This window comes from Opisthocomus hoazin, chromosome Z (genome assembly GCF_030867145.1).
Source record: "Opisthocomus hoazin isolate bOpiHoa1 chromosome Z, bOpiHoa1.hap1, whole genome shotgun sequence".
NCBI lineage: Eukaryota > Metazoa > Chordata > Aves > Opisthocomiformes > Opisthocomidae > Opisthocomus > Opisthocomus hoazin.
In genome coordinates, this window is record NC_134454.1 from 19,936,757 (window position 1) to 19,964,122 (window position 27,366).

General features: G+C 36.1%; 1 protein-coding gene across 3 annotated transcripts in view; it reads left to right on the top strand.

Annotated features, from left to right (window-relative positions):
- KDM4C (lysine demethylase 4C) overlaps window positions 1-27,366 on the top strand; it is a 281,173-nt gene that overhangs the window by 66,574 nt on the left and 187,233 nt on the right. For all 3 annotated transcript variants that reach the window (XM_075410592.1, XM_075410593.1, XM_075410594.1), the window contains exon 8: window positions 2,019-2,156. In XM_075410592.1, coding sequence (XP_075266707.1) covers window positions 2,019-2,156 — 138 coding nt within the window. The remainder of the gene's footprint in view (window positions 1-2,018; window positions 2,157-27,366) is intronic.

Sequence of the window (27,366 nt, forward strand, 5' to 3'; positions counted from 1 at the left end):
TGAAGAATGGGGATTCTAAAAGCAGAAATTGAATGTAAGACATCTATGCCAGCAAAAGGATGAGATCTAAGACCTGACATGTTAAAAGGAAAAATGTTTTGAGTTGTGAGTTTTAATTTTTGGTGATTCTTCAAAATTTACCTCTCCCTTTTTGCAATTTCAAATTGTAAGTGTATTTCCCTAAAAAGAGTCATGTTTGTCCTTTCAGTTTTTCTTCTCTATTGCTTATGCGAAGCATTGTCATACAATGAAAACAGCATACTTAATCTCTAAGAAGTCTCCCTATTTTCCCGTAATCAGCAAATGCATCTTGTTTAACAATCATCAGTCATTGCTTGGATTATTTGCTTCATTTAAATGGATCTGTTTGCTTTTCAGTGGGCATGCCGTCTGATGTGTGTTTCATGTTAAAAGGCATCTCAAACAGAATTAAGAGGAATCTCTTCTTACTTCTGCATCTTCTAGTTTATTATTAACTCTCATCAGATGGTTCAGAAGACCATTTCTAGTCTCTGGCTAGCCTGTTCTTCATACCGTCTTTGGCGGTCTGACTTTAAGAGATTAAAGCTGTCTCTGAGTGAAGACAATATTAGTGACTGACAAGAAGTGCTGTCTCTCCTTTTCTTCATGTCCAGAGGAGAGCAGCACTCCATCAAAGTATAGCTTTTTCCCTTTAAGGAGAATGTTCTGACCAGTGATTTGTTTACCTTACACCACTTTTTTTGTAATTTACTCTAGAAGCCTTTTACATCTGGTATCTCTTTTATAACTACTAGGAATTTGGTTTCTTTTTGGCTATACAAAATATAATTACTGTGGTAGTGTTTTTTTCTTTTTGTTGTTGTTGTTTTCCTTTTTTTCTGTGTTCTGTGATTTCTTTTCGAGTCAGTGGCTTTTCCTTTCGTTGCTTTTCACTCTGTTTGTAAAGAACAGAGCAGTCCTTTGGAACTACCCTTGCTCATTCTCTAAAGCAATGTTAGAGCATAACTGTAGTCAAGTTTTTCTTCCTTGAAAATGTCCCCCCAGGTCCTTTGTCCTTTAGGTATTTGGAATTCTTGTTATCAATAGCACCAGAGTCCTTCTGCTCTCTAAGTTGTACTTAAAGAGGGGAAGGACAGGGGCAGATTATTTTATTTTATTTTATTTTTTTCTGTGTAATGTCTGAAGTGGTGTTTTAATGGCTTTCATTGAGACATTCTGCATGGCATTTCCAGTGCAAGAATCCCCTTGGTGTTAGTAGCTGTAAGGCTGAAGAATTGGTGCAGGTCAATTGTTGTTAAGTCTTCTTCCTCCTTTCCTATCCAAAATGATTTAATGATACTGCCTGAAGGGATCTTAATGTATCCAGTGTGTTCCTTTAGGGTGAACAACATTGTTTTCTGTAACGCTAAGGCTCATTATCTTAGAGTTTCTCCTACTTTATGCTTGATCATCAATAGTAAGTAACTTAAAATGCAAATCAAGCCCTCAGTCACAGGTCTGCAAATCATAGTTTTTTGAAATGGGTGAGAATGAGAATGAGCTCTTTCTCCAGTCTTTGCAATAAAGGTTCTGGTGCCATTCCAAAGAAACATTTTCAGGGTGGTGGACAGAATAATTTCTTCAACAGTTGATTTGTACTAGTATTTAGCAATGATAATTGTGCATATTTTGGTCCAGTCTGTGCTTCCTCTCAGTCAGGAAGATTGATATATTGTTTGCACTGTCTTTTCTAGCTCCCTGTACTTCCAGGTTTTATTACCAGTGAACCTCTGCTCTGAGATTAGCTTTTTTGAAAGCACTTTCTGAATTTGTAAAGTAATACAGGCAGTTATGTATTTTACAGCAAACAGTGTTGTCTCAAGTATGCTATTTCTGCTTGCATTAAATCGCAACTGTGTGCAAGGTTAAAAAAATCTTTTTCTTTCTAGGTAGTTGCAAAGGCAAATACAGTTTTCGTTGCTTCAGCGGCACAACTGCTCTTGTAATGTTGTTCACTTTGATTTTTTTTGTTTGTTTGTTTGTTTTTAATGTTATAGGTTACACAAGAGGCAGGAGAATTTATGATCACTTTCCCATATGGATACCATGCAGGATTTAACCATGGTTTTAACTGTGCAGAGTCAACAAACTTTGCCACCATCCGATGGATTGATTATGGAAAAGCAGCAAAGTTGGTGAGTTGTCTTGCAGAGATTTGATGTGTAAGAGAAATATTTCCTGTGGTTACTTCTTTGTGAGAGTCTGTAGAAACTGGTGACAAAGGGAGAACTACTAGAACCTTATACTGCCATTGAAATTTTGTTTATAGTTGCTCTTTTTATAGTGGGTATTATACTTCCAGCAATGCGTCTTCCTCTCAGCAATGAATTTTGTTTGCAGCTTAATGTATATTTTGTTCTTCAAAACCAGTTCTATTTATGGATATTTTGAAGTTGAATCTATATATAGTGAGGTTAGCCTATGTGAAGACAACTGACTTCTACACTTAGATCTCCTCTAAGCTCTACTGTTTGTGAAGTGACTTTATTTCAACAGGAATTTTGATACCTGGAAAGAAACATAAATAATTAAATTTTAAACAGAGTTTAAAGAAACACGTTCAACTTTTCTGATCTTTAATGTCATCACATATTGTTTAGTACAAGATAGTAAAGGGACTGTGAACTTAGAGTAGATATTTTAAGGTTTCAAAATGAGGTGTGTTTTACTGAAGATATTTTAGACTGAAATTTTGTTATATGGCATACATTTTTTGCTTTGTGTACAGCGTGTGAGTAAATACACAAAATCAAGAAAGTGCAATTTGTTCAGCAGAAGTTTGTTACTGTTTGTCAATAATCTGTGATTTTTTTTTTTTTTCTCAGAATTATGGCTTATATAAACTTTGGTTAGTGTGCTTCCCAAAATGTTCAGGTCAGAGGCAGTTTCTGCATTGACTTGTCCATTATTGAAAAAACCCTTTTCAATAGTGGATACTTAATATATTAGCTAATAAGATGACATGGAATAAAGGGCAAAATCAGATGTGCAGGTTTAACAATAAAGTAGTGATAGTGAACTCTCATTAACACTTGGGCTTGGAAGACCATGATAAGAAAGTTCTCAAATAGTGAAAATTTATGATTCTAGGCACTATTGATTATTATTGTTAATGGGATGGAATATGCTTCAAAAGGAAAAAGTTTATAAATATTTTTTTCATGTGCTATGTATGCATACAGTAACAGTAGTCAAAAGTATTAAAAACATCAATCTGCATCTAACATGTTCAGGCTGGTCTTTAATGGGAAAGTTGTGTTTTTAAGAGCCAACAGATAAGGTGTAGACTGTAAAGTTAATTAAAAAAAAATCTATGTGTTTGATAGTTTGGAATATTTATAGATAGTACAGTGAAACAAAGTTGACAGGAATATGGGCATGGACACACACGAGTTAATTGTGGCAGGTAAAACTGTCCTGGATTTTAAAAGGTCTGAATGTGCTGCAACTCTAAAATTGATTCAGCTGGACTTCAAGAATGGCAAAGTTTATCTTCAGATGTAGCAAAGCTGAGGTAGTGATACCTGCAGCTACATCCCATTTGGTGTACAGCCTTCATATATCTTAAGTTTTAAAAAAACGGTCTACCAATTGGTGTGCAGCTGCCCCAGCACAAACTATTAAATGTTTTATGCCTCCAGTGTGCCTCTCAGTTATTGTATTATACCGTAAACTTAATGTCACATTTAAATTCAGCAGAGTTAGAAGATAATTTTTAAAGCTAATGAAATTTTATTCCTTTACACTACTCCAAAAGTGCTTCTGAAATTCTGAATTTTTATCTAGGAAGTCTTGGCATATACACTCTAAATACAGTTTTATTTAGTCAATATTCTCTAGCATATGGATAAAACTTTCATCTTAGGACACTGAATGCTGTGCTCTGTGGTTATTGCACATAGGAGCAGTATGGTACATATGCAGTATAAGAAATTAAAGTAGTTCTGTGATGTCTGCAGCTGAATTTAAATGTCTGAAAGTTTCAAAGTGGCAGCTGAAGCGATAATGACTGGTCTCCCTCTGTTGATAAATCTTAGATATCATTGTCAAATGTGAACTCCAGTTTCTTTGGCAAATGGTCAGAGTACTTAATGTTACTTGCTAATTTTTTGTTACATGATTACCACAAGAATGAGAATTAAAATTCATTTTTCTTCTCTTTTTAAATGAAAAATAACATGATAGGGAGTGCTACTAGTAGGATTTTTAAAATATTTTTTTAATGGAAAAGTGTCAGAAGAACTAATGGAAAGCTGGTGAAATAATTCTTGATAATACTTCCTTGTATTTATTTATGCCGTGCAAATGGGGTGAACAAGTGAAACAGGGAAAGTATTATGACTGTTTTTCTGTTCTTAAATTGTAGTTATATGACACTCAGAAAGCACACACAAGTTATGGGGCTACTGCAAATTGGGTGCTGTGTTTCTTGATTATGGTGTTTCTCTACAAAAACATGAGGATAGCTGTGATGATTAGTTTTATCACAACCTCAGGAAACTTCCTGAAATCATTAATGGAAAAGGTGAGAAGTCTGTGTGCCCAAACACTACTGATACTTTAGTGGGTTTTATTTGCAGATCTGGTAATTTCATTTAAAAGAAAAAAAAACACCACACAACCTTGCATTCCCATTTGTCATTCTTCAGACTACTGATGTGTTGGACTTACCTTTTCTTTCTGTATCTGCAAGAATTTTTATTGAAAAAAATATTTTGGATCCCCTAGTTCTCCTGTATTGTACTGCAGAAGTTGACTGCGTCAGCAAAATGCAGCAATATCTAGGTCAGTTTGTTGCTGTATTCTGCTTAGAGAATATTGTATACTGATGACTGATTATTTGTCTTCCTACAGGAATGCTTTTGTTTTTACAGAATAGTTTCTAGTTTATTACAGCTGGATTTCTGTCTCGGAAAAAGAAGAAATCCTGATGTAAGATCAATATTCATTCTTCATTAATTTCAGACAAAAAAAAATCAGGCAAAGATTTCCATTAAAGTTGTAGTAAATATGTAGTAAATTATGTGTGACAGTGCTGCATTCTGGTGTGAAATGAGGCAATGTTAAAGACTGAGAAATGGATTGCAAATGTTAAATCAGAGATCATTTAGACCCTCGGTATTGGAAAAATTGGTTAATCAGAGACTGTGGATGCAAATTTCAAAAATTATTTTCCATCTTTAAAGGTGCTCAACTTGTGTTCTGGGTTTCATTATGTGTACCGTATCTATCTGTAGTAGTTGAACCCTGGGAGCAGGGACATACTCTCCAGCTTGTTTTCTAGAGTTTATGTAAGACTTCCACTCGGGGCGATGAATGAAAAGTTATACCAGGTGGGACCTCCGTTGTGCCCTTTGCTACAGCTTGGCTGCTGTGTTCTCATCTTTGGGCAGAATTAAGCTGGACAGGATTAAGCAGAAGGAAAAAGTAGATTAAAAAAGAAAAGGGCAGAAATAGAAAAATAATAGATATACTAAAAGTCCCCCAACTCCAAGGGAGAAACGGTGTAGTTTTTGCTGTCTTTTTCCACTGGGAAGAGCACACAGGAAGATAAATAGGACATACTGGTGAAAGGAACAAACCAGTCACGCTCTCCTGAAGGTGCGTGGCAAATGGGTGTGGTGCAGAGGGATGCTGGTGAAATGCTGCTGTACCGTAATGGCAGGACTTAGAACATCAAAGGTAGGTAATGCTCAGCTCGCAAGTACTTTAGCTGTGTTTACCATGTTCTGTGAGGGTCAGAGGCACTCTTAAGCTTTAGATAGTTGTAATCATCATCGTCCTATAACTTTCATTTGCTGAATGCTGTTTATTTTTGAAAAAAAAAATGGTACAAAATGGGGGCAGATAGGATATGTCTTCAGGCTTCTGTGAATTTTGTCATTTTCCTAATGGAGCTACACTTATTTGAGTTGGATAGAAATGTGTGGCTTCATGAAGTGCATTTTGAGTTTCCTTACTCCAGTGTGTTTTGTTACTGTTGGTAAAGCAGATGACCCAGTGGCAATTAGCTTGTATGTTTTGTAGTTACCTACTTTGATTTGTGCTGAGTAGATAATTTGTGTGCTGAACAAGGGGTGATGTTCAGTTATTAGACTTGGTGAATAGAAATGTTTACACATAAGTCTTTTATGTCTAATAAAATAAAAATCATTCTGAAGCAACTGGATAAAAGACAGTTCTCTAGTCTGAGAAAAATCTTGTATTCCTAATGTTTAAAAGCTGCAGGGCAGGACACCCTCTGTCCCCACCCCCAAATCTGTGGATCATCTATGTTTATTAATTTTATATTTTTTTCTGTTGTAATTTTTATTTTTAATGAATGCCAGTATTGCCCTCATGTAAGAGTTACAGTTCAAGACCTCTCACAGGTGCCAAAACTGGGGTTCTCAGTCATGATTTTCACCTGTCCGAGTTTTAGCTCCTGTGGATAGGATCAATGAACTTTGTGCACTCTACTTTGATACTGAGAACCAGAAACAGATTTAAATTTTGAATAAAATCCTGTGCTTTTGTGTACAGGCAATTTTTTTTTTTCTTTCTTGGAAATCCTTTTTTCCCTTGCTGCTGTTTTGTAAGTGTTTAAAAAACTTTGATGTTGGCAAATCAGTTCCTAATTACAAGGAATCCCCCTAAAAAGCACATCCTTTGACCTTGTGTAGAGCTTCTGGACTGCATGGTCCCATAATAAGCTTGGTAGGAGAAGGTAGTTCACAGACCAAAGAGTTGAGTTGAGATGGAGGTCCTGTGTACGAAATGTCCAGCAGATTGGTGACGTGAGAAGGTTTGGTCAGGGCTCTCTAATTCTTCTTTGTGCAGTGGTGATTATTTTAGTTTCTTTCCTTCCATTTACGTGTTGTTATTGTTCAAAGCCTCACATTCCCTTCTCTATTGCTTTTCCAAATCCCCGTGTCAGAGTCTCTCGCAGCTTTCTGTCGCCCCTTGCCCAAATCGACACCCATACCCTCAGCAGCTTTCAGAGAAATCACTGGCATTTCCGAATACTGCTCTCCTTGCTCACTTGTCTCTCTTCTGTGGCACCGCTTGGTGACTTTCACTCAGTATAAATGTATGTAAATTTTACTGCCTTCTATCAGGGATAGAGTCACACTAGGTGATTTTACTAGTCATTATAATGATTCTTCTGTATTGCAGCTCGTTTTAAGACGTGATTTGTTTTCAGATGTTGGTGCTGGGAAGCTGCTTGTTGTTGAGCTAATCTGTAGAACCCGAGGAGAGAAGTCTGTCAACCTTTTCTACTTGGAACTTGGGCTACTTAAATATTATTGCTCTCTTTCATAAAATTAAGTCAGTAATTACTCCTGCATTCTTTGGTGGTAGCTGCTTAACAACGTTTTCTGTGGATAGGTTAGATCAAAGTGCTGGCCTGCAGGTTGTATTTTTCCCTGTGGTGGGATGAGTGCAGTTGTTTTGATGTTAGGTTTGATGGATTTGTTTGCCACTGCATTCATTAGCTTCACATCAAAAAACTGACAGGCTGTTAAATGAAACTTTGGCTTATATTTTCAGCTTGACTGTTTTGAGACCTTTGTGAAAATATTTTGGTTTTGTGCTGCAGCAGCCTCAAGCAGTTATGGCTGTTTCAAAGGGAAGAAAAGTTATTTAGTATCCTGATTTGTTTGGGTAAAAGACAGTCATTGTCTTGGGGGTAGCCATGTCCAGCTTGTGCTATCCAAACAATATATTTATTATGAAATATATATTGAGAGACAATATGTATGACTTCAATCATTTTATCAGAGAAGAAATTCTACCCACCACACAAAAGCACTTTTCCATCTCTGATAATTTATTGAGGTAATAATGTTTTCAGTGAGGATTATGTTTAGGTTGCTTTTGTACAATAAAATACTAGTTGTCTGTTTAAAAACAAAAATAAAAATCCTACTCAGTTATGCGTTTTTTTAAATGTGAGTGAATGATTTAAAGGCCTTGGCTTAAGAAGTAGCTTGCTACTCCTACAGCAATGTTTTAGTACTGAAAGTCAGAACTAGTTGTGTGCATAAGCTCATGAACGATTTTTATATCAGCTTATTTTATTAGTTTGAATTAGGTACTGCTGTTAAGGGAAGGTTTTTCTAAACACTGCATTAATGTTTTTACTCACTGGAAATCATCATTAGCCACCTCATACTGTTTACAAGGATTCAGGAACCAAACATGCTTTCCATTTCTGGTCCTGATGTTAGTACACCACTTCAGAGCAAATCCTGTGTGTTCTGCTGTTTGACATTTTATTTCATAATCATACTGACACTCTCAGCTTTACAGTTGTCGTGGAATATTATCTTTTACTTTTTATTTCTTTTATTTTGATCTGTTCCGTATGTTTTATTTTTGCCCATATTGTTGCCATCATCTACAGCTCTTGTTTGGTTCTTACTTCACAAACTCAGCACTTCCTGACAACAGCAGATATTAAAATTTCCCACTCTAAAATCTGTTGGTGTAATGGGGAGATTGCCAGTCTCCCTGTGGGCAGCAACTTGTGCATGTCTAGATTTCTAGTACTGTGACATCTTGAATTTGGAATTGTAATGGTTTTAGGAGTAGAAAGGAATAGTAATAATCACAATGTTTTCACCTGTAAATGCAGAAGAGAATTATGTTTGGTTTTTGTACCTTCCCATTTTTGTAGAGCAAGTGGTTATAAGCTCATAATCTGAAACCTCATATGATTGTGTTTTTATGTTTTCACAGTCTCTGCTATGCTATATGCAAGTACTGTTGTTATCTGTGAGTAGTGTATTCTATGGTTCTGAAGTTCAGTGTAGATACTCATGGATTTTTTCCATCTGTACATAGCCTAATTTTTTTGTGTGTGATGCGACAGTACGTGTGACTAAAGTCATGCATGCATGTTTCTGGCACAGGTTTCTCATGCAAGCTGTACTGCTTTATTGAACCAAAATCAAACCAACGCTACAGATTATTTTTTTTAAATGGAGTTTTGAAAAAGTACAGAGAGGAGAATTCCTTGAAGTAAGATTTTAAGTGTGGGAGTACATTTGGGCAATTGTGAGTGAGTAGAAATTATGGAATCTAATTTTCCTTTGATTTTTTTTTTCTAAATGATACCGTAGAAGCTCCATTTATCAAAGTAATAAATGTACCACATTGACATACTTGGTGTATGTTTAGAAGATTTTGTTTTATAGCATCTTTCACGAAATAAGTTGATTTTTTTCATAGAAAAAGTCAATAATTTACAATAAATTTACCTTCTCAGAATATCATTTATATGAAATTTTGAGTAAATTAATACAGGTTGTCTTTCCTTAATTTTAATCAGAATGCAGATTATAATTATCCTTGATGTACTGAGAAAAAATGATTGTCACTAGATACCTTTCTGTCCATATATTAATGTCACAGCCTGTAAAGAGAGATTACTTTAATTCCAGGTTTTTGAATAAAGAAGAATTATCACTCAGATAATACTTTAATGAATTTTAGGTTCATGAAACAGGCTCTCTGGGTTTGAATCAGCTGTTGCAACGCAAGTATCCAAACCGTGTGAGGTAGCTTAAGATATTCTTGCCTTGCTTTGTCTAGCCAGAAGAGTACCAATCTCCATGAATCCAGCTGAATATTTAAAGGTCAGGCAGATGTCACAGATACCAGAAAGTGGTTCAGGTGTCAGTGCATGCCCAGGAAATGGAAGTGAGCCATCTGTTATTGAATTCTCTTACTTATACTGTTTGCATAAGTAAAGATCTTCCTAAAAATTAATTGCATTCTTCTGCTCTAGGAAGAAGTCAGTTCTCTAGCCTTGCTAGAGTAATTTTGTATTTTGACACTGGGAGGTGACGTATTCTGATAGGCAAAAAGATGACTTAAATGTTAGGGTTCAGTTCTCTTTAAATGACTGCCCCCCAACCTTTCTTCTCATAAACCAAGCCCTTCCCCAACTAAATACTACTACTATTGTTGTTGTTGTTACTATTATTTTGCAACCATTCTAAGTTTCAACCATGACAGAGTTCGTGTCATCACGTTGTAGGAGGTAATTCTAGTGCTAAGTATTGCTGATAAGCAATGTCCTCTTGGTGGACTAGTGCTGGAAGAGAGAATGCTCCTGTTCCATGGATTTCGTAGTATGTTGCTGCCACCAGAAGGGAGTATGATCTCAGGATAGTAGAAACTATTCTGGTGTTCTTCCATGCAGTTTCTGTTGGTCAAATGTTTCTGGTTTCTTTTATCTTTTTTCCTTTTTTTTCTTTTTTCTCTCTTCTATGTATAGAGATAAAGCGTTGTATGAACATGATTTTCACTCAGTTAACCTATGGATCTTCTACTGGGACCTTCTACAGTATTCACTTGTGCTGGAGGTGAATCACTCCTGCAGTTGATACTATACTCACTAGTTTGGCTCAGGCCAAACATACTGTGGAGATAAGCACATATTTGCAATTTTCTCTCTGTTTTTCTGAGACTCTGTGGAATATTATATAAAAATGAAGAAGAAAGGTTGAAAAGCAGTATGATAGGCTTGAAATGCACATGGCTTGTTTACTGCCTTCATCTGAGAGAAAACACTCTAAATATAAATACACAATTCAAAATCCTTGACTTAGTCTAAGCAGTAGAGAAAACTTGTATGAATGAGGAAGAGTAAATGATACACGCACATCCTGAGGTAACTACCTCAGGAGAAATAAAGTGTAGATGTTAACTTTTAGTAGAAATGAGCTTATGTAGCCTAGCAGATATGTGAAGCAGCAGCTGAATGTGAGAAGATGCTTCAGCTGCTGGTTTAGTGTCCCCACTGTGCTTGCTATTTGAGGGAGTGGGACTTGTTTGTGTGCTACTAGTTAAAAAAGTCTTAAGGTTTAAAATTCTGGAAAAGAATCTTAAATGTTGTAAATCTGTACAGTTGTGTAGCTTGTACTGGTTTGATTTCAGGAAAACCCACAATAAAACGTACTGCTATACTTTGCAAAAATGGGGTTGTTGAAGTATACCTTGAAATAATTTTCCGAAGTGTTTTATAGCAAAAAAAGTTGAATTAAGACCTCAGTGCTTGTGTGGTTGTATCCAGTTTTTAAGGTTTGTCTTTCTTCCTGAATCATGAACTACTTTCAAGTTGTTGGGAGAAAAGGTAGAATCAATTGCCTTGAAAGTGTCGTCTTTCTTCAAGGATATATATAGTCATATCTTAATTCAGTTACAATATAACACCAAAGAAAACTATGTATTAATGTTTTAGATAAAGTGCATTTCCATATGGTTCATGACCAGTCATTGCATACATTCTTAGAGTGAAACAAGTTGCTACATTCTTTTGTAAGTTTATAACTAATATAATCAAATAACTTCAGTTAAGACTCTCTATTTGTTCTCTGTGTGTAATATCGTCTTACATGTTGAGCAACCTCATCAGATCAACTACTAACTTGTAGATCTTAACAGCAAAATCACGTGATCTTACCTTTGCCATGTGACATCCCACACGCTTGGGATTCTGGGGGAGAATTTTTCACCTGAAGTTTCTGTTGCAAATATATATCTATGGAACTATATATAAAAAGATGGATTGCTCCAGGGAGCTAGAACAGTGTCTGCTGCTAGGAGGCAGTCTGGTTTGAAATATCCAGCAAACATCTGAATGAAAAATAAATACTTATTTTATCTTGGTGTCATTGTGCTTATGTGTGGATGTTCCAATCTATTGCAGTTAAGTTATTTCAGTTGCTTCTTCTGAATACCTTGATACAGGACTATAAATGCTGTGCCTCGGTGGCCTTTTCAAACTGTGTTGAGAACAATCACAGTATGTAGGAAAGATAGAGAAGTCTGGGTATACTGATTCATTATTATGAGTGCTGTGGGGATAAATCTGTGGTATACGTAGAGTTATTCAGATACTCAATTTTGTTTTGTTTCTTTTTCATGCCTTTTAAAAGTCTATTTCTGTTTCAAATGAATCGAGAGAAACTGTAAAAATTTTACTTAGAAAGGGGAAGATACCATCAAAAAACCCCTCCAAAATCCGCTTCTCTGTGTTCTTTTGCCTTTTTTGTGTAGGTAATGACAGGATGTTGATATACTTGGCTTAGTGTATCAGTCACTAATTTGTTAATCAGGATATAAGAATCTTTTGTGGTACCTAAGATTGGACAAGATTTTAGAAAAAAAATACACATAGATGGTATTGAACATCTTTGAAACAGGCTGTGAGCTAATTCCTTGGCAAATGTGTTTATGTGTTTGAAGTTAAAAATAATTCTATGACTTTATTGTAAATCAGGTGACTTGTTGGTTTCTGTGTCTTGTAGATGTATGTGTGGATGAAATACAGGAGCTAAACAGTTTTAATGCTGGAATTAAAATTACAGTGTAATAGGAAACAGTTTTTTAGGTGATGCTGTTGATGTTCTGTGGACATTACTGGATAGCTATCACAGTGGGTAGTGGGACTTCAGGGAATCTAGACATAACACACTTTGGAAAAAGTCCTTACAGATATTTCTGATTAAATAAAATCTAAATTACTATAGTAGAAACCTTAGAAAAGAGGAAAAGTTTTTGTAGTTAGATTTCTTTCTTGTGCAGGTGAGATCTAATTAGATGCGTCTTCATGTTGTGTTGAAGTTTTGCTGAAGAAATTCCATGTGTTAGGAACTGTACAGAGTGCTACCTTAGCCCATTTAATTAAGCGAGTCTCTTATCTGTTCTCACTTCATCTCCAGTTCCATCTAAGATGCGAGTATAATTGCAAAGGGGTGATAAGAAAAGCATAAAGGAATAGTGCGCTAGAGCTTGCTGGGTTTAGTGGAAGAGTGTTTTTAGTGAGTCACAGTAGACAAAAGAATAAGGGATGGGTCTCAGGGTTACTCTTTTGTATATGTTTCATTCTGGGTAGAGAAAAGAGACTTATTTACTTCAGTGAGGTAGGGTCTAACCATTACTAGAAAATGCTCAAGAAAGGCAGTGAAACAATCACAGATACCTCACTTCAAGTCTGCACAGCATAGAACTACCTATTGTGTCTGTGATTATAAAGCAAGTTACTTGGAGGTGGTGGATTTACTAGAATTCTTTTGTTATGAAAGAAACTGTTAAAGCAATAATAACAACATTATGACAAATGTCAGACTGGAAAATAATCTTGGGCAATTTTAAAAATAAATAATTGCTTACGTTTTTAGCAGTTACAACATCAGGGTGACAAACAATAATGAACAGTAAAAAATATGGGTATTGAAATAGGGTGCCCTGCATGGAATATAGCCTCAAAGAGATAATGAGAAAAAGATGAAAAACATCATGTGCTAGAGTTTGCAGGGAGTAAGAGGAAGAGCATTTTCTTCTTGCTTGATGTGATACAGGCATTTACAGTCTGAGTCACCTTTGGTGCGACACTGGTTTAACTGAAAGCTGACATGTTCAAGTAATTTCCTGAAAAAAAGACACAGGATTTTATTTTTAGATTTTTATTCTAACCCAGTTAAATTGTAGTTTTGGCTGAATTTCAGATTTTGAGATGGGGAATATACCCTCCACTAAAGGTAGAGGAGCTGCTAATAATGATAAGACAATATTAAGCTACTTGGTATGACTAAATCTATCTTCACCTCAACTGGAGACATTCCTGTACCCAAAACAGAGTCAGAGTGTTTGTGGAAAAGATGCATGAAATAGGGAGAGAAGGAATGGTGCAGAAAAAATGGACATAGCTTGCTGAGGCACTGAAAGTGTGGCCCTGAGAAAAGTGAGAGCCTTGAGGGACTGAGGGAGATACAAATGGAATTTCTGTGCTTGCCATTCCAATCCTCTTTTGCTATTTGATTGCTGTTGGCTGTTGAGGATAAATGTTTTTTACCTCTGTGCAAACAGGTTAATGCCAAAGTAGTACTTGCCTACATGACAAATTTAATCACTCACAAGCAGTGTCTCAAGTGTTGTTTAATAGTCTGAGCAAAAAGAACTAGGGTGTTAAAAGAGAAATAGTTTAATTGGTGCAAAATTAGAAGTATTTTGTTGGAAAAAAAAAATTGTAAAAAACACAAGATTTTAAAGTTTTAGGCTGGAATTCAATACAAGGACCAGATACAAGGCATTTTTTTAGTGCAAAAGTACAATGAAAATTTGAGGTGGTTGTGCCTTTAAAGTCTGTCTCTGTTTGGTTTTGGTCCAGAGCTGGGGAGGAAAATTCTTGAGGCCTTCTCTAAAACTGTAGCAAGCGCATTTAAAATCAACTTTTCATTGAGTTTGGTCAGAAGCGAGGAACCCATTTGTCAGCTGAGCCCCGCCCTGTGTTGTTAGTAAAGGTCTGTATAAGTTAAATGAAATGTAATTGCTGGTGCCTTCGTAAAACAGTAGCTGGATATTGGTCCTTCTGTGCTTTTATTGCTATTCCTAACTACGTGGTCACCACAGGTCTACACCTTCTAATTGTTATTAAACTACTAATCTGCATGCAGCTAGCCACACTGAGCAGGGTGTTTCCGAGTTTGGCTTCAGGATCTGACCTTTTTGTAGGGCAGGCTGAAAAGGTAAATCAGCGGTGTGTCTCGGGGAAGTCAGTTGTTGGGTGAGTTTGTGTGATTCTGCACTTGTGCTCCCGGATCAGGCTGAAGCAGCTGCTCTACTCAATGAATTACTTGGAAATTCTTACTGGTTTTTAGAAAGTGCTACTGGCCATGTGGCTTTAAAATGTGGGTGCGCTCAGAGAATGTGTGCAATTTGTGTGCGTCTTTGATTGGAAATAGATCAAATTCTCTTTGATTTGTTTGCTAATCTCTGATTTGTTGACTTTCCAGAAGTTATTCAGTTTTTGGTATACTCTAACCCTATTTGCTTTCAAGAGAGCTAGTGCAATCACACAAAAATTGTATTTGTCAAACCCAGTCGATTTGATCTTTTTTTATAGGTTTATTTAAGATTTTTATTGCTCTAGAGCTTTCTTCTTTCTCTTGCACATGCTGCCTTCCCAATTTGAAAATGCAATTTCTACTGTCGCTCCAGTTTTAGGAAGCTGGGGGAGAGTTCTGTTACTGTTACTTGTGCAAAGTGTTCTTGACGTTGTAGAAGATGTTCTCTTGCTTTGGGCAAAGCAGGTAACAGCGAATTCTGGACAAGACAGTTTTCCGAATGAATCGTATACAATCATGCAGGTTTGATATTTGTAGCTAGGGGTTAGGGACTCGGACACAGGTATGCTTACAGGGCTTTTCTTCCCATAATGCTCTTTGCAATAACTGTTAAAAATTGTATGTGGTTTACTTGTCACTATTGAAAGTTTATAAATCACTTTAAGAACATTCTTATTGAGTTCTTTCTTTTCAAGATAGTTTTCAAAATCATTGGTTTATTTGTAATTGCTATCAAGCAGTTCTCTATCATCTGTTTAAAAAACCAAAATGCTATATACTAGTGTAAAAATGTTTCATGCACACGTATGTAAAATAGTCACTCATCAGCAACTCCTCATATACGATTTGACTGAGGGGTGATAGTGTTTTGAAAACAGGGCACTTTTAAAGTTTTTTGTGTTTGTGATCTGTAAATCCTGAACATCTTGTAAATAAAACAGTTTAGAGCATACTGTAAAAGAGACTATGGAGCACTGTTGTCTTTTTAGGAAATTACTGCATATTTGGATTTTTTTTCCCCGTTTCTGCTTACAAAGTGATCAGAAAGAGTCAGCATTAATAAGTAAATCCGAACAAAGAGGTGATGTACAATTTGTAACTTAGAGAATTTCAGTAAAGCATCTTTGCTTATAATTGCGATATTATCAGCAGAACAGGTAGATGGTTTGCTTTGCCATATTCCTGACCTTTCCCTCACATACTTTGTTTTGATTCCAACAAAAACAGGGTGTATAAGAATAAAAAGATGGAAGCTCATTAATGATATTAATCAATTTCTAATGGCCAAATCACTGAAAGCAAGAATCTAAGAAAAGCGTTTTAATCCTTACCACTTTGTACTGTAGATCTTTGGCCGCTGAAGTATAGCACTACACCACGTCTTGCAGGAGGGAAACAGGTCTGCCAACTCTTAACCAGTTAGTCCATTAGCAGTATGGCACATGCATATATATGTATATAAAAAAATAAAATTATCTCAATATTTGTTTTGGAAACATATCAGAAACACCCCAAGACACACATTTCAAACATAATTTTTTTTTAAACTGTTGGTACATGTTAGAACCTGGGGAGCATTTCCTGTTTATCTTAATGGAGAGTTATAAGATGTGTGTTATTTTATCTTTGCTTACCAGCTTAGAATGACATTCTGTACATGCTTCAGATTGTGTCAACCTCTTCTTAAATCTTCACTTTTTCTTCCTTTTTATTGGGTCTTGGGTCTGCTGCCTGGAATAGAGTAAAGTCTTCCATGGTCCTGTGAGGGCTATGGCTGCAACATCGCTGCTGTACTTCAGAATGGCTTTCCCCTCTTCTTTTTTGTGGTGTTGACAAACTTGTTTATTAGTTCCTTGATCTTGCAGACCTAGTCTGTCAGACTTATTAAAAGAAGCTGCCCCTCCATGGTATAAGTGTTGTAGTTATTGAATCTGATAATTCAAAATTATTAGGTCTTTGTTTTAGGTGGAGGACAATTAGAATTTATTGAGACTTTTTTTTTAGAGGAGGAAAACTTTCAAAAAATGTCATGCTCTTTAACTTCACATCTTTGTGTGGGGTAGAATGTGGAAATAAATACCAGAAAATCTGTTCTTGTAGCATTTTTCCCATGGATAAATTAAATGCTAAATTTGTAATGGAAGAATGATTTTTTTTTTTTTTTTTGTTAGCTACTTTGGCATAGATGTATTTTGACAAGCTTCTGCGGCTAACCAAACATTTTTATTTCTTTTGGAAGATGCTGAGCATGTTTAGGTCCTATTGTTGACAGCTAGAATAATTCAGCGTCTCTAAAAAGCAAGCAACTTTTAATTCAATTTCAGACAGAATTTTAGTGTTAATAATGGCTACCAATGAGTCTCCTGCCTCTTTTTGGCCCTGCAACTTTTAAAAGAGATACTACATATATTTTTGCAGACAGATTTGTGTTTTCTGTGGGATAGCTCTTATGGTGTGTACTCACCAAGTGCTTGTCCTGCAAGAGCATAGAGGTGATAACTTCAGTAGAATCATTCAGTTGCTTTGTGTAACATGGGTTGCCATAAACAAACGGGCAGTGGTAGTGTAGTGCATATGTACAGAATCTGCGTGGAGAGTGAAGTGGATTTTTCTTGCTCTGGTTTTGTTGCTAAACTCTAACATGTGACAGAATCAGTATTTTATTTCATAAAACTGATTTGTTTAGAACATAATGGCTGATTTGGAATAATGTGAAATTTTATTGACTGCTGTGCTGCTTATAAAATTATTACAAAACAGTTTGAATGGGAAAAGCTTTGGATCCAAAGAGAATAAATGTGAGTGCCTTTAATTAATTTTTGCTTAATTTAAATAATGTAATTTGTATTGATTATGTTTCTGCAATTCATTTGGATTTTTATTTTTAATTAAGATTCAGTAATCTTGTTTTACCTTCCAGAGTTATTCATAAAATGACTGTGAAGAAAATGCATGTTAATTAAATTAATACTTATATAATTTATTAAACCAAAATCAGGCCATAATTTTGTTTTTTCTTTCTCTGTGAAAGTATGTTATACATAGTGTATTTCTTACGAGGACAATAATCCAGTTTTATTTGGATTCTTTTTTTTTTTTTCTCTGAGCGAATCTGTGCTCATATAGTCCTAAAATGATGTAGGTGCTTCTTTTGCTCTAACTACCTCAGAGGCTGCCAGCACTACCTCTGAAGCTGCTGGGATGATGGCTGAAGCACAGCATAATCCTGTTATTTCCTTCTGCATCCTGTAACTTGCTCTGTGGCTTCTCCCTACTAGCTGGTGTCTGTGGAGCGTTGAAACACAGTCTCAAACTTGGATGACCTTTTAATAATTTTCTGGCAGGGAAGCTGCCAGCTGATGGTACTATGTATGTTGAAAACAATCCAGAGTGAAAGACCTGCTGTATAAAGCGAGACCACAAATGCTGCGTTAAGGCTTATTGCTGTTACTTGATTCCCCCACAAAAGTTGTTATTATTAGCAGCTTGAAAAGAGAGTTTAAGATTATTTTGAGCTGACAGGTGATATACATGCATTTATTTATAGGTATGTAGTGATAAACATGGAATTTATTTCTGCATCTGTGCACATGAAGGAGTAGTCATGTAAAGTGAACGTTACTGGACAAGTTGAAGGGCGGAAGAGCCGAGCAGAAAGCAGGGCTGTAGAGCTAATTGCTTGGCAGATGCCTGTACCTTAACGCTATACTGGAAAGCTGAAGATACTGAATTAGTTGAGTTCACAGAGGTCTTTGCAAATATTTGTGCAAGACCTTTCCAAGTGGTAGCCTCAAACACCAGATTTTGAAATTTGATTAACACTTGGTTTACCTAAGTTCAATCAAAATGATTGAACTATTATGGACTCACTGAGTATAAATTTCTTTTTCTTAGAAATTATTACTTCAGATACTGGTAACATAATGGTACTATGTTAGTTCTGTCATATATTCTGTTATAAGGGGAGACATTATTGCTCTCCACAACTACCTGAAAGAGACTGTAGTGAGGTGGGTGTTGTCTCTCTTCCCAAGGAACGAGTGATAGGACGAGAGGAAATGGCCTCAGGTAGTGCCAGAGGAGGTTTAGATTGGATATTAAGAAGAATTTCTTTACTGAAAGAGTTGTGAAGCATTGGAACAGGCTGCCCAGGGAAATGGTGGAGTCACCATCCCTGGAGGCGTTCAGAAAACGTGTAGATGTGTTGCTTAGGGTCATGGTTTAGTGGTGGACTTGGCAGTGTTAGGTTAACGGTTGGACTTGATGATCTTAAGGGTCTTTTCCAACCTAAACAATTCTATGATTCTATACCAGAGCAGCAGTTTAAAAACACTGAGCCTATCACACCTTAGTGTTAGAAATGGAATCAAAATTCCATGGGATGCTGTCAAACTAGACAGAAACCTGTAGCATCTGAATGTGCTTTCTGGGGTCTCATTTCTGGTTGTTGGCTCTCCTCTGAGTTCATTTGTGATTGGATGACTGATGTTTTATTGTACTTTTATGATAAAATCATAGCACTAAGGAACTCTGTGAATTGTCCTATCAGTGCTTTCTGCAGTTATGATGATTGCTGCCTGGATGCATAGCTTGGAATGATAGATGACGGTAACAGAATCTTCCTTTCCAAATCGTTTCTTCAGAGCCTTTGTATGTGGGCACATATTTGTGTGTTTGCCTACCCTGTGGTTATGTGTTTATGCTTGCCTTTCTAGCTTACGTCTGATTAAACATTTTCAAAGTAATTAGCAATAATGTTGTGTAAAAGCATTGTGAAGCAGCATATTTCTTATTTGCCAGGTTTATTCATCTCTTACTTCCCTAAGATAATGCACAGTGGGTCTCCCTGTCTTTAGTGTAAACTAATAATTGTACTTATTTGTTTTTCTCTTTCTTGAGTGTTCTACTAACCCAGATAATACAGCAAGAAATGAAATACAAAAAGCTACGTTTAAGGTATTATCTAGATACCCTATAGACCATTTTCAAGTGTTAATAAGGTTATTTTTTTATTGAACAGTAATGAATTTCGATCTTTTGCATGAACAATCTGCACATGTTCATGTTAAAAATAGAATTCATAATGCAAATTCTTTGGTTTACTTTGCTTTATTTTCTCCCTTTACATAATTTATAAATGAATTAGTTGGTTACTTAAAATAATTTTTAAACTATTTTGCATTGCTGTCTGTGTTCTGTTTTGTCTACAGTTGCAAATACTTGAAAAATACATGAATATATGGTAGAAAAACTTAAGGAATAATCAGATAATCAGATTTGATTGCATTGATATTATGAATCTTCAGAAATAAGATACAAGAGGTTTATTGATACTGTAGGACTTTTGAGAACAAGTTAGAATTGATACTGTTGTTTTCTCAAAACTAGTCATAAATGAGAATGCTGACAATTAGCCAGTTGTCCTGGGTTCAGCTAGAACAGAATTAATTTTCACAAGAAGGTGGCTGGGCTGACCCAAACCACCAATCAAATGAGATATTCTATACCATGTGATGTCATGCTCAGTATTTAAGTGGGAAGCTGGCTGAGGGAGGGCCTTTTGCTACTCAGGAGCAAGCTGAGCATTGGGTGGTGAGAACACTGCATGTTGTATATGCTTTTTGTCAGTATTATTGATGTTTTCTTCTCCTTTTGCCATTCTGTTAAACTGTTCTTATCCCGACCCACAAGTTTTTGCCTTTTTTTCCTTCCAATTCTCCTCCCCATCCCACTGGGGAGAGGGAAGGAGTGAGAGAGTAACTGCGTGGTTCTTTTGTTGCAAATTGAGGCAAAACCACAACACCAGTGAAGATTTTTTTTTTAAATAATTTTTAATTTTTGTGGTTTTAATTTCATCCTTAAGAAGATTAGTTGTTGACTTTTTGCATTCATATTAGGTCACAGATATCATAGCTGAATAAAGCAAGTGTGTGGAGGTCTGGCAAGTGGGCAGTATTTGCTTCAGTAAATCCCAAAAGGGAAGGCTCTCAGTTAGACAAAGGGAGTTCATGTCGCATTTTTTATCTTAGTTCTTTGATAACTGTAGTGACCAGATTGATAAATGCAAATCTTTTCATGTCATTTCCATCATTTTTTGGTCTTGTCTACAAAAATTACTAATAATAAACTGTTCTGTGCAGAGTCTGATAGACAGATAAACAGATTTTCAGGAGACTGACTATAAAGTCAGGTGACACACAGAAGTGTTGTTTCTTGAGGGCCTCCCTGGTGTGTAAAGCTTACAGAATTTCTTTAAATTTTAAATAGAATGAAATGAGGGAAAATTGGGGTTTTAGAGAATACTTTCTGCTTTTATTTCCCTTTCTTTTTCTCTTACTTTTTTCTATTTTTTCATTCCCCCCCCCCCTTTTTTTTTAAAGAAAGTCTGCTATTTGGTATAGTAGAGCTGCTCAGGATTTTGTTTCTAGTTTTTAAAAACTAGTGGTATGTTGTGATGGTTTACCGTAGACAAAAACTGAATAAAAGTTGTTTGCCGGACATGAATGCATCATTTATAGTTATAACACATGAGAATTAAAACTGTTTTAATGATTTTCTTCTATTTACTCTTAGAAGGAATATGCCTTTCTAAAGTGCAGTTTTATGGATAGTTTAGCAGTTCAAAACTCCCTGGACCAAGAAACCACTTAGATGATTCAGAATTTTTTTAAGGTAATCTTTTCAATTTCTTGGTTTTAGGCAATATGAGTGTACGTAGTGCTGCTTTGGTGCAGCTTGACATGGTTTACATGTGTGGCTTCAGTGTCCTCCTCCGGAAGAGTTGGGATGTTACTTAGAGGAACTTTGACTTGGTGAGGCTTGAAGACCCCATATGAGAGCTTCCATCTTCTGGGAAGTTCCATCTTCATGTTCTTTATGAATCCTGAAACCCTTTATAGAAGAGGATGGCAGCATCTCTGTTGTGAGATGTTCAAAAGCAGCATCTACATGGTCAAATGTTTTTCTGCTGAAAGAAGTGAAAGAAAATGGCTGCACTCTTTTCACTTGGACCTCAAACTTGCTGGGTATGTATGGAAGATATTCTTGGTACAGCTGCCCTGATGGTGATAATAGCCATTTTGGAAGTTCTAGTTTGGCTTGGATACTGAGCTGTTTACCTTTCCCAAGACAGAAATGATGTGGTACTGCATAAACAGTAAAACTATAGTCTGGAAACTCCACTGGCAAAAATACAGATGTCTGGGGGCTTAAAGCATGCATCTGAAAACTTGTACATTTGAAATGTTGGGATAAGGTGAAAAAGACTTTTCTACCTAGAAATTTACAAGAACGTAAGCACTGATAATGCTCAGGATCCTTAACAACAAATACTTTATTTTACTTTATTTTTTTTTTTCAGAAACATGTCAGAAGTCCATTAATATATGTCCTGAAAAATTTAGAATCTAAGCAATAAGTTCAGGAGGTAAATGAAGATTACACAAAGAGATGGACAAGGAGGGGTGTGGGTTATGGGAAACAATTATGCCATTATTCTGAAGAGGCAAATATGAATCTTGCTCATTTGAAAAACAGCTTGTTTTTAATACAAAGTGTGGCAATAGTCATTGTAAGATGTTCTTCAGAATCATGGTTCTAGCAGCCATTTGCAAGCTGAAATTCCAGAGGTCTAGTGATTATTTAGGAGAACAGTCAATGAGTAAGCATGATGGAGGGAACTACATGGTCACCTTCTTTCTCATTTGTGTTGTCCATAATGGACAAAAGTTGTTGATAAATGTGAAAGAAAACTAGGTTGGATTTGTAATCAGTCATACATATTGTAGCAACTGAAATCATATCCTAAAAAGATGAAAGCCTGCTGTGAAGCTTCAGTAATGGAGTTTAGGAGCTTAATAGGCCTAGGTGACTTAATCCTAATTTTATCTCAGGCCTGAATTCTTTTGTGGTTTAAAAAAAACCCAAAAAGGCATTATGAAGACATCATATTGAAAAAATGTAAAATCGTTATTTATGTGCTGGGACAACATAATGCCTTGTTTCCAAGGTGATATTATTATACTATGTGTGCTGCTAATCATATTTTAAGAAGAGTATAAGTGAATCAGAGGCCTATATGTATTAGAGCTTGAATATGTGATATGAGATTAAATTACCTAGTGTGAGCTAATTAACACATTGTAAATCTGCAGTTAAGTTAAAGCGTTTGTGCTTTAGCACATACAGGACCAAGAAGTTAAAGGCTGGGAAGGAATTTAGGCTGTAATTTAATCTGCTTGAACCTTACAAAGTATGTTCAACTGTATCTGCAGTGCTGCTGCTTACTTGAACTAGTTGTATTGAAGATAATTAGTCTGGACAAGGGCAAAGCTAAAACAAGCAACACTTTTTGTAAGCCCTTCCAATACGAGGTACTGAATTAGGTGGCTCACACAGTTCTCTCTGGCTCCAGCAGGTGTTAATAACACATTAGCATTACCAGCAGTAAGCTGTAGTGTTTGGAATAAAAATTTAAAAAGGCAGCAAGAATTTCTTCTAATTAATTATGAAAATATTTATAAATGTAAATCCAATGTTTAACCAGGATGAGATCTGGAGGCTATATAAGAGCATAATGATTGATTTGTGATCTGAGTGAATATATTTTCATCATCAAACAGTCTATATAGATGGAATATGAGGTTCCTTCCTAACCTCTCCTATATAGTTCCTTTTAAAGATTGTCATTGAACTTCAGTGTGAAGTAGATTGTTTTGCTTATTGCTAAATAAGCTATCATTTCATATTCATTTTAAGGAAGAAAACAGTGTTAATAGTGTGCAGTCTGATTGGACAAACATTTTCGTACAGTAAGTAATTTAAAGTGAGATCATGCAGGTAAATTTATCTCAGACCAAAATGACATTAGCACAGTCCTTTCTTGGAGCAGAAAAAACCTAAAATTGCGTGTTTTCTCATCTTCAGATCTCTTTTATATTACTCTGTTTGCTGACAATTGTTTGAAAAGCAGAAATGACATTTGTGGTCTGCTGGAATTATGTCATAGCAATACAAATATTTGAATTTCAGGAACTTATGTTACTCAAAGTGTTTATTGGAGCCTGAGCTTTGGTTTTATGTCCAATTTTAGCTGTCATCAGCAGAGGGCAATGTAACTTCACACATTTCCTTGAAAGGCTTTAATTTGTTGATATTTTGATTTCTAGTTTTAACTAAGGGAGCACCTACTTGTAAATACTGAGAAAATATGTAAGCTCATGATGAAAAAGCAATGAGCTGTGGTATTAGTATTCCTTATGCACTTTCAGAAGGCTGTATAAACTTCCTAGTAGTTGTACCCTATGGGAGGTGTTCTCTAAGTTCATAAGCAGACAGATGAGGCCCAGACCTTATGGAGATGGCAAAACATACTAATACTTTTTTACTGGATTAGCTGATGCACCCTTTCAGTGTTCTGTTGTGTTTTTTTTCTTTCTTATTTTTTTTTCTTTTGTTTTTTCTTCCTTAGGACAGACTTGTGCAAAGTTTGGGAGGCTTTCTGTCATTTCTTTTTACATCTGTCTTGGTTTTACTGTGGGGTTAAATCCTATATGAAGAACTCAGTACATTACAGACTATGAGTACGTGTGCTGCAAGTTAAGTGTAGTGAGAAGCTGTGCTGTAATAATTAAGAAAAAGTAGGTGCAGGTCTTTGAGACAGCTCATTTATTCAGTGTGTTGTGACAGGAAGAGTTTTGGTTAATGGCTGGGGTGACAAAACGAGCCTTTACGTTCCTGAGGAAGTTATGTGTTCCATAACCTTTTAGTGTACATCATGTAATACTAATCTGTTACTATAGTTGTTTGATTTTTATGTGGCCATTTAAATTTTCATTTGGTTCTTCTTTCAGAACATATCAGGAATCCTAAAATGGATATTCGTATGTGGATTTTTATTTTAAATATGCTTTCCTATTTCTGATGCTCTTGAGGCATATTCAGAAAGACATCAGACATATGGTTTATTGTTTTTCATCTTCTCCTTTGGGCGTCACACATTCAGAGAGTCTACTGTCAGAGCATAAATACAGTTCCTGCTAACAGCCTGGGACAGGCAGCATTTACCAGTGTTAAAAAATGAGGCTAGGATTAAAAGATTTTGAGTTCTAGCTCCAGCTCTGCCCTTGACTTGATGAATGACCTTAGGCAGTTGCATCCATCTCTTTACTTTTATTTCAAATGCGTTGGATAATGTTGGTCTTCCTCTATTACCAAAAAGATTTTGAAGATTAATTTGCTACTGTTTAAGCTGTTATATTTATAATGCAAGTAACAATAGAACTTCTTTAAGCGCTGCATGCAGATAAAAATGGCAGAACAGATAGTGAAAAATGTGTGTATTTGCTGTGATGCAGCCTTTGCATTTAATTTTTTCCACAGGTATTTGTGCTCATGTATTGTGTTCTTGTTCCACATCTGCCCCTGATTGATTTAATCATTTAGTCTTTCATACTATCACTCGGTTGCAAAATAGGAACAATTTCAAATCAACTTTAGCAGGCATCGAAGTCTTAGGCTGGGAAACATAAATGCAAGTAATAATTATTATGACTTTTAAAATTAAAATTTTATGTAGAAATTACATAAAATTTTTACATTTGTGACTCCACCTGGAGTCCTGTGTCCAGCTCTGGAGCCGTCAGCACAGGAAAGACATGGACCTGTTGGAGTGGGTCCAGAGGAGGGCCACAAAAATGGTCAGAGGGCTGGAACACCTCTCCTTTGAGGTCAGGCTGAGAGAGTTGGGGCTGTTCAGCCTGGAGAAGAGAAGGCTACGGGGAGACCTTACCACAGCCTGCCAGTGCCTGAAGGGGGCCTACAAGAAAGCTGGAGAGGGGCTTTTGACAAGGGCATGTGGTGACAGGAGAAGGGGTAATGGCTTCAAGCTGAAGGAGGGTAGACGTAGATTAGATATAAGGAAGAAATTCCTTACTGTGAGGGTGGTGAGGCACTGGCACAGGCTGCCCAGAGAAGCTGTGGCTGCCCCCTCCCTTTCAGTGTTCAAGGCCAGGTTGGATGGGGCTTTGAGCAACCTGGTCTAGTGGAAGGTGTCCCTGCCCATGGCAGGGGGGTTGGACCTAGATGATCTTTAAGGTCCCTTCAAACCCAAACAATTGTATGATGAAAAAACTTTTTCAAGTGTAAATATGATGCTGGTTTTTGGGTTATATCTCACAACACACACAAATGGTTAATTAAATCTAGCACTGTTAGATGGTCAAAATGAATATAGTATGTGTATGTAAATATAACTAGCAATGTCACTTTTCTAGCATCTTAGACTTTTCATTTCCTTTATGCTAATAAGTTTGTTTCATTTTTTCCAAACTGTTTATTGGAGTGAATACAAAGACAGTTTTATAGACATCTCACTCCAGTTCGTGATTTTATTATCTATTATAACAGGGTGAAGTGGGGAAAAAGTAGAAGCTAGCATAATAAACTGGATCACTTGCAGAGCTAAACCATTCTCCTTCTCAGCGCTATATCCAGGCGCATGTATGTGAACATCTACTGTTTCTTGGTAGAGATGTGGGCACTTCCTAAAATATACTAACTAACTAGATATTATCATACTACCGTATCCTTAGGCACTTGGCATTGTGCCATAGTCCAGGACAAAGGTGAATGTTTTCTTCTAATAATTCTTATGTTTAAAACATGCTTGCTATTAAACGCTCTTAACCAAGTATGTATGTCATCACTGTTTCATAATTATTATATATGTGATATTGAACAAATGACCAAAGATCTTTACTTCAAAGACAAGTAGGACAAGTTGAGATGTAACTGATTTTATTAGGCACATTTCCATTAAAATCTAAAATACCCAGAGTGCTTATTTGAGATGGTGATTGGTGACTAATGAATTTAGTGGAGATGTTCTTGGATAGTAATGTAATATACTAAGGAAGCTTCCAACAGATACTGCCTGAGTGCTTTCTCTCTGTGCAACAGATGTTATAGAGTATTGGAGAGTATGATTCATGAAGCAGGACTGGTAAACCGTGAACGAGTGTATCTGTAGCTTCTTACTCTGTCTGTTAGAACCTGCTTTCACATGAAAGTAATGATGTGAAAAGTTTGTTGTCAGAGATATATTTTGGTTTGGTGTTACCATAATGTTTTATTTTAGGTAGTTCTGTTTAAACTAGTCACTTTTTAATTATGAAAAGGTTTTTGTGTTTTTTAACTTCATGTTTCAAATTCCATTTACCTGTTTATATGATTAAACTTGTATTTGTGTAATTTTAATGAAAGAGAATGGAAAAGTTACAGCTACAAGTGTGTTTAATTGTGGTGTGGTATGTGTCCCCCCCGGCAACTGTAATTAGAAATAAATGCAAAGTAGTCGTTTCTGGGACTTGAGATAATACCGTAGGTGTATAGTAAATATCACTGCTCCTATTCTCTGTGATGATGAGATGGCATAGATTATTATGATAGGACCATTCATTCCCCAAATTTAGTGTATTTGTGAATAAAAGTGTCATATAGTAAAGAAAATAGCAGGGATTCTGTTTCTGCATTGTTGGTTTTTTGGGGTTTTTTTGGTTTGTTTTCTTGGCCCCCCCCCCCCCCCCCGCCTTTTTTTTTCCCCTCTCCCCATAGCCATATTTTTTTTTGACATTCTGGAGAACAGGGTTGTTTTTAAAGGAGTAGTGAAGGCATTTTAAATCAACTTACCCTGCATTAGTTGTCTGGTCTCAGAATTGTTGAATCATTT